Consider the following 10671-nt stretch of genomic DNA (forward strand, 5'->3'; position numbering starts at 1 on the left):
AGCAGGCAGGCACTCACACACATACACATACACACACACACACACACAACACACACACACACACGCATACACACACATACTCTCTCTCTCTCTCTGTTTCACTCTCTGTCTCGAGTCATAGACTCGTATATATATGCTACACTGCAAAAGTAAGAAGTCTTAGAAATGACCACTCTTCAAATTCATTGTCAATAAAATTATATATAACTACGATTAGTAATTGCACAGTTAATGTAACATAGAATATTTCAATACAAATTTTTTAATATATAACGTATATTACATTTATTCAACTCCACACTACTTTTACCTAAAACTTCATCATCATTACTCTGAATTTCTACTTATCAATATATTAATTTTTAGATATATCCTTAGTTTTGAAAATAATTATAAAAGGCGGTGCACTGATTTAGGAAAAGTGGCTTCCAGCTGCACTATGGATTTAGAAAAATGTATGATTTAAGACTTACTGTAAGATATTCATATATAATACATAAGCGTTTTGAAAAACATGTTATTCATAATTTGTTGTGCATATAGATGATTATTAAAACAAGGAATAATTAATTTTCAACATGTTTTCTCTTCGCTTTTTGCCCGTTTTATTTGTTTTAGTCATTGGTCTGCGGCCATGCTGACGCACAGCAGTACTTGTATTATAAGTATGATACTTATTTTTTCGATCCCAGTTATCGAACCACTATTTTATGGAGGCGTAAGCAAACCGACACTGGTTGTCAAGTGGTAATGTTGACAGACATAAAAATACGACGATAGATAGATAGATAGATAGACTCCCACAGATACAACAGTCTCACACCGAGTTTCTTATTTCTTTACTGCCCACAAAGGGCTACACAGGGGGAACAAACAAGGACAGACAAACGCATTAAGCCGATTACATCGACCCTAGTGCGAAACTGGTACTTATTTAATCGACCCTGAATGGATGAAAGGCAAAATCAACCTCGGCGGAATTTGAACTCACAGCGTAACGGCAGACGAAATACTGCAAAGTATTTCGCTCGGCATGCTAACGTTTCTGCCAGCTCGCCGCCGAGTTTCTGTCAACCAAATTCCTTCACGATATACTTGTCAAACCAGAGCTATAACAGGAAATATTAGTCCAAGGTGCCGTGCTGTGGGACAGAAACCGAAACCACGTGCTTGAAAAGTTTCTAACTTTTCTGTTTTATTTTTACTTCCCAAAACTTATTAACTTTGAAATATTTTCCTGTTTACGTTACTCATTACGGCAGTAATCTTTCTTGTGACATCCAGTGCGCTGCAAATACTGAATTATAAGACTCAATCTTTATAACATGCATTGAAATCACATGGCGAAGTTCCTTCCACTATCTTGACGCAGGGCATCGCTGGGAGGTTCTGATGATAGCATCGCTACCTACTTGATATGTCATTCAATTCTACAGCTTGAGCCAGTTGATAAGAGTCTACTACTATTACACACATATATACGGGTTTTTGTCAGTGAACAGGTCGCGGATTTTAGCGACGAAAATATTTTGACAACTTAAACTTAAATGTTGAAGTGAATCGAACGGCTTTTGTGTGTTTCTTAAATGGCTTATAAACACCTTCCACGCTGCAATTGTTTTCGTTTCAGCACACGATCTCAGATCAAATTACTTGCTATGCGAGTACATCTCCGTAATATATATATATATATATATATATATATATATATATATATATATATATATATATATATATATATATATATAAATATATATATATATATAAATATATATATATATATACATATACATATATATATACATATATATATATTATATATATATATATATATATACATATATATATATATATATATATATATATATATATACATATATATATATAATATATGTACATACATATATATATATATATACATACATACATACATACATACATACATACATATATATATATATATATATATATATATTATATATATATATATATATATAGTGGAGGTGCAATGGGCCAGTGGTTAGGGCAGCAGACTCAAGGTCGTATGATCGCGGTTTCGATTCCCAGACCGGGCGTTGTGAGTGTTTATTGACCGAAAACACCTAAAAGCTCCACGGGGCTCCAGCAGGAGGTGTACTCTTTCGCCACAACTTTCTCTCACTCTCTCTTCCTGTTTCTGTTGTACCTGTATTCCAAAGGGCCAGCCTTGTAACACTCTGTTTCACGCTGAATCTCCCCGAGAACCCCGTTAAGGGTACACGTGTCTGTGGAGTGCTCAGCCACTTGCACGTTAATTTCACGAGCAGGTTATTCAGTTGATCGGATCTACTGGAACCCCCGTCGTCGTAACCGACGGAGTGCCACGATACAAGTATATAAAAACATATGCTCGCTCTAAACACAGACATATATCCAGCAATTCAGTGGGTGGGATGGAATTTGTGGATAACATTCTTCCAAGCATTTATTTTTTGGCCCCGGAAAAAGTTTGTGACAAAGTTGAACCTACAAGAATTTAAACAATCGGAAAAAAACACATCAAGGTTTTTTTTTTGTCTTGGCTCTCTATCGAGTTTGCCAATCCCCCGCCGTTCTACACACACATACACGCACGCACATTCATATATATACATGCACATACACATACACACACATGTATATATTATACTGGCCATATACATAAGTATATATATTATACCGGCCATATATATGTATATGCATTATACTGATCACAGACTGTGTCGCATAAGATAACGTAAAGAAATTCGATAAGTACACACACACACACACACACACACTATAAGTGGCACAGTGTGTTCATATACAGATGCACATTCGAAGATACACTCACAATACAAATCATCTTCGATGATAGACTAAAAATCGTAAGAAACAACAGACGACATCACATATATATTTTTTGTTATAAATCGCATCTTTTATTTTAATAATTATAAAGGGAAATCATCCAGCTTTTCCCTTGGAAGTTTCATACATACACAGATGACTTCCACCATCTATAAGTTAATTTTTTTTTTTTGGTTTTATCTGTAGTCTCACTCTCTCTTTCTCTCTTTTCATTTATAGTCTTTTTTGTTGTTTTTGTTTTTGTTTTGTGATCGTCGTTTTTTTTTTGCGCATTTTTATATTGTATATAATTTTTTTTCGGTTATTTCAACCGATTTCTTTTTGGTTATTTTCTTTTCTATGTATTTATATTTTTTTCATTTATATTTCTTATTTTTTTACACTCTTGGAGAATCATATGTCATATAACCTCTCGTCGTCGTTCTCTCACATATCACGGCTCTGTTTCAAGTTATTGTTTACAATATTAGACATATATGTACGTATGTACAAATTGTTTGTTTTTTCTTTGCTGTATTGTTTTCGTTTTTGTTTCGCGAATTGCACAACGTACAATTGTTTAATGTTTTTTGCACACTAATTTGCGCTACTTAATTAATTGTTTAAATTGTTTAATTGTACAATTACAGCATTTCATGTTCGTTAGGGTGGGGTGTTGTTTCTTGTTATATTTTGTATGATGTTGCCTTGTATTTGAATGTGTGTGTATGTGTGGTGACGGTTGAGTGTGGCTATGCAAAATATGTTCCTTTGTTTTTAATAAAGTTTATTGAATTTTTAAAATCTTTGTTGTGATTCTTTTTGTTCGTTTTTCCTGCAACAAATGCACGGAAGTGCGTGCGTATGTGTTCTCGTAACAGTTTCTCATTTTATTTTGTTTTAAAAGTTTATTCTGTCTTTTATTTATTCAGTTTCCAAAAAAAAAAAAAAAAACCAACATCATTCATTATTATTATTATTGTCTTTTTTCAAAATAATGAAGATAAAATATTAAAATGGAACAAAAGAATATCATGAAACATGTCTTATCTTTTTGCAACGTTTCAAAAAGTCTCAATAATCTCTGTCGGTTTGTCGTTCAGTCTACCTTTTCTTTATTCTCACCTCAAACTTACTCAATATGTTATCAGTCTAGATTGAAATATCATCAGAATGAAGAATTTTGTCATTCTCATTCTGATTCGTGTGTTGCAGTTGTTGTTGTTGTTGGTGGTGGTGGAGGTATTATTATTATTATCATTATTATTATTATTATTATATTATTATTATTATTATTATTATTATTATTATTATCATTATTATTATTGAATTTTTTCTTGTACTATCCTCTGATCCGTTGCCCTAGTGGCAAATAAAGAAACAATTGCTATTTCATTATTGATATTATTATGAATGTTTATAGTAGTAGTAGTAGTAGTAGTAGTAGTAGTAGTAATAGTAGTAGTAGTAGTAGTAGTAGTAGTAGTAGTAGTAGTAGTAGTAGAGTAAGAAAAAGAAGAAGGATAATAATAATAATAATAATAATAATAATAATAATAATAATAATAATAATAATAATAATAATAATAATAAGGATGAAAAAATGTTAATGATTATGATGATTTCTTTTGTCGTCGTTATTAGCGCAATTGCTATTATTGTTCAGAATAAGGATGGCGGTGATGAGACTGATCATGATGACAACGACGAAGAGGATGACGACGAAGACGACGACGACGAGGATTTTGTTCATGACGATGTGTTGATGATGAGGCTGATGATGGTGATGTTCATAATAATGTTAATTTTATTTTTTTCTTTGCACATTTCAGCTGACAAATTTTCATAGAAAAAAAATAAAGTGTATTTGACATTTCGTGTATGTATTTTTACATGTTAATGTACACAGACGCATATGCACATAGTCACACTAACACATACACACACACGATATATATATAATATATATCATGTATGTATGTATATATATATGCCGTAAATCTTTCATTATCTTTGGAATTTTGTTGTCTGTGTGTGTATGTTCGAATGCTGTCAAATGATTATTGTCAGTTGTAGACTGTTGTGTCGTGAATTATTTTACTCGTTTACACATAGACCTATATATATATATAACAACATTGTTTCAGAAATATTTTGAAGCTTCTTTGGGGAATAGTCTGTTCCTCATGCCATCTATATCTCTGGCTGGTGAAAACAATCCTTTTTGTGAGCTAGCCAGTTTTTCGGCATTGTGTAAAAGTTCGACACTTGCTGCACTGTGCACCGCCGTAGCAGCTACACCAAGTGCAGTCTTTGAAGAGGTATGTGTTGATAGACTATAAGGATATGAGAGAGTTGTGTGAGACATAGAAATAGGATATGCGCTAAGAGCCCCATAACGTCCCCCATTCCATGTTTGACTAGCTGATTGTAGATAAAGATAACCCGGACTCGGGTGCAATCTGTTACCCGATGTAAAAACTGGCACGGTTTTTCCCACCGGAACTCCACCGCTGGCGCCACCAACTGGACTACTACTACTGCTATTACTTTCGCTGCTGCTAGATGGAGAGTTCACGAGAAATTGCGAGACCGACCAGATTTTCGGTCGTACAGGCGATGAACTGTCCATGTCATTGCGAGATTGTGAATTAAGCTGATTGTTAGTAGTTCTGTTGCTGTTGCTGCTGCTGCTGTTGTTATTGTTGTTGCTGTTGGTGTTCTTGAGAGTTGAAATACGTCCGCTGGTATTGCTACTATTATTGTTATTGCTACTGCTGCCGCTGGTGCTGCTGCTACTGCTGTTGCCATTTACATTGCTATGTACATGACTGTTCGACGATGTCATGGAATGGCCCTCTTTTATTAGGTCGCTCTCTCGATTAGAGTCCGATAAAACGTCGATAGCCGGTGAGTGCGCGGCCATTATTGATATATTACCATCCATGGTAAGAAGAGCTTTGCTCGCGTGACCCAAACCTAAGGGGCGTCGGTCTTTAGTGGATGATGTAACTAATTCGTCTTTCAGCACTGATGGGTCTTCTAAATCAGAATCTGCATCGGAATCATCCAATACTTTTCGGTGAGGTCTTTCGCCGTTGTCAACAGTATGACCTGCAATAAGGAAATAGAACGCAATCAATAGAATTGTGCGAAGGAAAAGGGACAAATAGACAACACGACCATATGTTCACATAAACATATATGTATACACAATAATTTCCAAAATTCAAACAGAAATATAGCAGAGGAACAAACGGAAAATTCACACACAGAACTGAACATTGCTCATCGCTCGTAAATTATCGTTCAGAAGGAGAAATGAGCAATGTTCTGTCTTGTGTGTGAATTTCCTGTTTGTTCCTTTATTGTGTTTCACTTAAAATTATTTTTTAATGTAATGCTATGCACCATTCTTATTTTTTAACTATTGTATGGAAATAGATACACACAAAGGTATAAATAAATATTGCTTTGTTTCAGAAGGGTCATATAATATTAAAACCTATAAACAACCCTTACCAGTCGTTGTTGCTATATTTTCTTTCTTCTCCCAACAGAGACAAACAACAACCAGTCTTAGTGATCGTAGGTTTCGATAATAAAGCGCTTTGGCTTCCGATTCTGGCTTCAAGACAGTTTCAAAATTCTTACGAAACAAATAGAAACTCAGTGTGTGTATGTGCTCGCGCGTGCGTGTGCATGTGCGTGTAAGCATGTACGTGCTTTGGGATATATATATGTGTGTGTGTGTGTGTACTTTTATAATATGTACATTTGTATACCCACATAGTTAGCTAGATAGCAACCTACCTACCTAGATAGACAGAGAGACAGATAGACAGAGAGACAGATAGACAGACAAAATAGAATTGTGCAATCGAACAGTATGTATGTATGTATGTATGTATGTATGTATGTATGTATGTGTGTATGTGTGTATGTATGTATGTATGTATGTATGTATGTATGCCATAAGGTCTGAAAACCTAACGAAGGCCTCAAAAGATATTTTGAGATCCACAAAAATCAGAAATTAACTGTAGTTCTTGGTGGTCCAACCAGATATGCAATTTATGTGGGGGTCTTTTCAAAACATTGTCTGGTATAAAATGTCACATCAGACGCCATTATAGAGTTTGACCACTGCCTGTAGGTACAGGAGGTGATCAAAATCTGTATAACGTATAGACAACCACTATGCATGTATGTATGTATGTATGTATGTTTTGTAATTCTCTATAGTGTATTATCAATTAAAAAATTTCTCCTCACCTGGGCTGTGCACCCGTGGATTATCATCTCCATGGTCTTCTTTCTCAACTCCTGCAGTCGTTGCCGTTACTGATGCGTCTCCATTTTCTGATTCTTTGTTTTCTGTTTCTCCCTCACTATCTAAGTTATCGGTACTATCTTCAGACCTATTGCGTGGCGACCATGTCATTTTGTTTTCTTTTTTCAGACGCCGCCGTGCATTTGCAAACCACGTGGAAACCTGTGTCAGTGTCATTTTAGTGATTATAGCTAACATGATCTTCTCTCCTTTGGTTGGATATGGATTTTTGCGATGTTCATAAAGCCATGCTTTTAAAGTATTTGTCGTTTCTCGAGTGGCGTTCTTCCGCCGAGCATTCAAATCTAATCCACCATACCTGAAGACAGAAAATAAAAATAACACGTGAAATATTACACTACAATAATATACTTTCTGAGTAAAAAAACAGATGACGAAACAAACCAATTTATTTCAGAAAAGTTTAGTCTGCTGCACATATGCAAGTATCATAAACGTCTAATTCTAATAGAAGATCATTTCTTCTATTTAATATACATTTATTCATCAGTATCTAACTATCTCACGCCTGCTCATTCTTTCACTATTATTTCTCAAATCGTCTGCTTGCATCGCACTGCAGCTCAGTACATATTACACGCGTTTCTATACCATTTGTAATTTTATTTTGTGAGTTGCTAGGCTTTTCGACGAACAAATATAAAATTATAGCCAAACGAATATGCATGTGCGTACGTATGTGTGTGTGTGTGTGTGTGTGTGTGTGTGTATGTGTTTGCGGTGTGCACGTGTGCATGAATCTATATAATGGTATCGTTAAATAGCGGTATATAAACGCCAATAAAGACAAGCATATTGGAATGGAAAAATGGCAACTTTTGACAGTTAAGTGCGTTAGGAGGAAAACGAGTTGTGTAGGAGGCGGGGAGAGAAGTAAACCCAGAAAGGAAAAACACGAAGAAATATATACAGCGAAATAAAACGATATAGTATATATATATATATATATATATATATATATATATATATATATATATATATATATATATATATATATGTATATATTATGTACACACATACCTAGAGAAAGACATTGATTGGGCGAAAATATATAGCGATAGACAGATAGATAGGTAGATAGATAGATATATTGTTTATGGAAGCAGGACATGATAGAAATGCGAAACGCTAAAGCTAACAAGTTTGAAGGAGAATCTATAGACCTTAGTCGCTTAACGACGCATTAAATATGGTTTATGTTTGTCGACTTGAAGAAATGATAAGGATTCCACGCTTAGAATTTTTCGCTATCACAAGAATTTTATCAGCGCACGACAGCCTATTAAAGCCCTATGAAAGGATTCTCTTATGGATCCATAAGTAAAAAGACATGTTATTTTCTATTCGACAGCCGTTTTCAACACACACTGCTACACGCACTGACGCACGCGCGCACACAGGCACACACACGCGCGGGCATAAACATATATATATGTACACGTTTTCATACATATTTACATATTTGTATCTGAATACTCGCACTCAAGCATGTACACACACACACACACACACATACACACGCGCATACTGAGGTTGAGAATGAATGGAATGGAAAGAAAAAAAATAAAGGAAAAGAGAGATAAAAATAAGTAAAAGAAATTAAGCGAAAGGATTTCGTCTCAATTTATGGTCGACAGAGCGTGAATGGGGGAAGGAGAAAGAGGAGGAAGGGGAGTGGGGGTAATAGGAGAAGAAGAAAAAGAAAGTAAGGAAGAAGAAGAGGAAGATGAAGAAGAAGAGAAGAAGAAGAAGAGAAGAAGAAGAAGAAGAGAAGAAGAAGAAGAAGAAGAAGAGAAGAAGAAGAAGAAGAAGAGGAACATGAAGAGGAGGAACAAGAGGAACAAGAAGAGGAAGGAGAAGATGATGATGATGATGAGAATGATGATGGTGATGATGTGGGAGTTGGTGGAGGCGGTGGCGGTGGTGCCGGTGGCGGTGGCGTCGGTGAAGATTGCAAAAAACAAGAACGATATACAACAATAATAAAACTGATAATCAAGTTTTTATAAATAGGTTAAACCAATATTCTGAACGAGAACCGTACTCAAAAAATTCCTTAAATTAATTGAATTTCCTCTCTTTATTAGAGAAAATAAACAAAGTCCTATTGGTAACTGTTAGCGACTCCCATGAGAAGGGGAGATAACTTAAAGAAATTTGGAAACAGTTTCCCAAAATTTTATTTGCATAAGAATAAAAAGAGTTTGATCTTCGGATGCAAAGGAGAGCTAGGGATATATTTCGGTTCTTTGGTCCCCATGAGCGCAATGAAACCAAGATTGCTTAATGATAAATAAAATATTTACAAAAATTAACTTTTTGTTTCGTTTAATAAGTTGTAACATGTTGAAATAAATTTAGTAATGAAATAATATTAAGAAAAAATAAATTTTATAAGAATTTGGGTAGTATTGGTTTCTATATTTAGTTATCCGCTAAAACTACATGACCCTAAATGCAAAACATGAATCCATTTTTCAAAATCTGGTCTTAGATAAGATTTGATCAATGATTCTCTCGAAACAGCCTCTGGGAGCAGCTTTTGTTACTGCTGCCTCGACTTTGCCTGCTTCTTTCTTTTTCCCACAGTTTTTTTTCTCTGGCCAAAAAGTATTCGATTCGTGTAATACTCGTATAACAAACGGGCTCTCTGCCCTGCCAACAGTGTGATGCATTCCAATCTGCTCTCATAAGGGGTACAAACAGAAGAAAACATTCGGGATCTTCGGTATTATCAGAATCTACATTGCTATACGGACGGCATCTATCCACAGGTTATTAATTATTACCTCCACATGTCCAACCTACCCGCACCGTGCCGCTTATGTGACGATATTCCTAGGGTCAGCAGCTGTAACAGTGTCTGGCAGTGACCCATATGTTAGATCAAGTAATAAACTGCAGCACCACATTATAGACAACAGCTACACGAGGATAAGAGTAATCATTCTAGAGTACGAAATATCATTTTGTTTTATGATTACACAAATCGGCAGAAATCCAAAAGATTTCATGCAAAAAACATTTAAGCAATGCAGCAGCCGTATTATTTACACAGACTCAATTTGAAAAATTGTTTATTTAAATAATATCAGTTGTATGAACTTACCCCGTCCCATACGGGTAAACTGCCATAGATGGGTCATAAGGGAAATAAGATGCTGGCTGTGTCAAAGAACGAAGTCCATCGGGACTGTCTTTTACTTCATAAGGTCCATTCTGGAAGAAAGATAAAATTAAAATACATTAGAATATTTGAATCACAAGCCTAAACAAATATTTCATGGCAAATATTGTCACATGTGGTTAACTATCAAAAACATATTTATAGACATATGTTATTATGTATATGCATATATATGTATAGATTGCATGGTGTACTCTTACTTGTAATTTAAATGGGAAACACATTTGTGTGTGAGTGTTTGTATATGGATATGTATAGCATAGTAGTGATGCTAAGATAACTA

General features: G+C 34.9%; 1 protein-coding gene across 1 annotated transcript; it reads right to left on the reverse strand.

The window, feature by feature from the left end:
• Positions 1 to 4343: 4343 nt before the first annotated feature.
• Positions 4344 to 10427, reverse strand: LOC115219234 (iroquois-class homeodomain protein irx-3-like). The gene is made up of 3 exons (XM_029789415.2): positions 10311 to 10427; positions 7123 to 7499; positions 4344 to 5961 (listed from the first exon to the last, which is right to left on the reverse strand). The coding sequence occupies exons 1-3, from the start codon at positions 10334 to 10336 to the stop codon at positions 4991 to 4993; spliced, it is 1374 nt and encodes a 457-aa protein (XP_029645275.2). The 5' UTR covers positions 10337 to 10427; the 3' UTR covers positions 4344 to 4990.
• Positions 10428 to 10671: the final 244 nt, after the last annotated feature.

The sequence above is a fragment of the Octopus sinensis genome, linkage group LG1 (genome assembly GCF_006345805.1).
Source record: "Octopus sinensis linkage group LG1, ASM634580v1, whole genome shotgun sequence".
NCBI classification, from domain to species: Eukaryota; Metazoa; Mollusca; class Cephalopoda; order Octopoda; family Octopodidae; genus Octopus; species Octopus sinensis.

What these genes read in the sequence shown, in the direction of transcription:
- LOC115219234 (XM_029789415.2), bottom strand. Translation starts at nt 10,336, where the DNA reads ATGGCAGTTTACCCGTATGGGACGGG. An exon ending in GTTTACCCGTATGGGACGGG is followed by an intron (nt 7,500 to 10,310) that starts GTAAGTTCATAC and finishes TTCTGTCTTCAG; the next exon opens with GTATGGTGGATTAGATTTGA. An exon ending in TCCACGGGTGCACAGCCCAG is followed by an intron (nt 5,962 to 7,122) that starts GTGAGGAGAAAT and finishes TCCTTATTGCAG; the next exon opens with GTCATACTGTTGACAACGGC.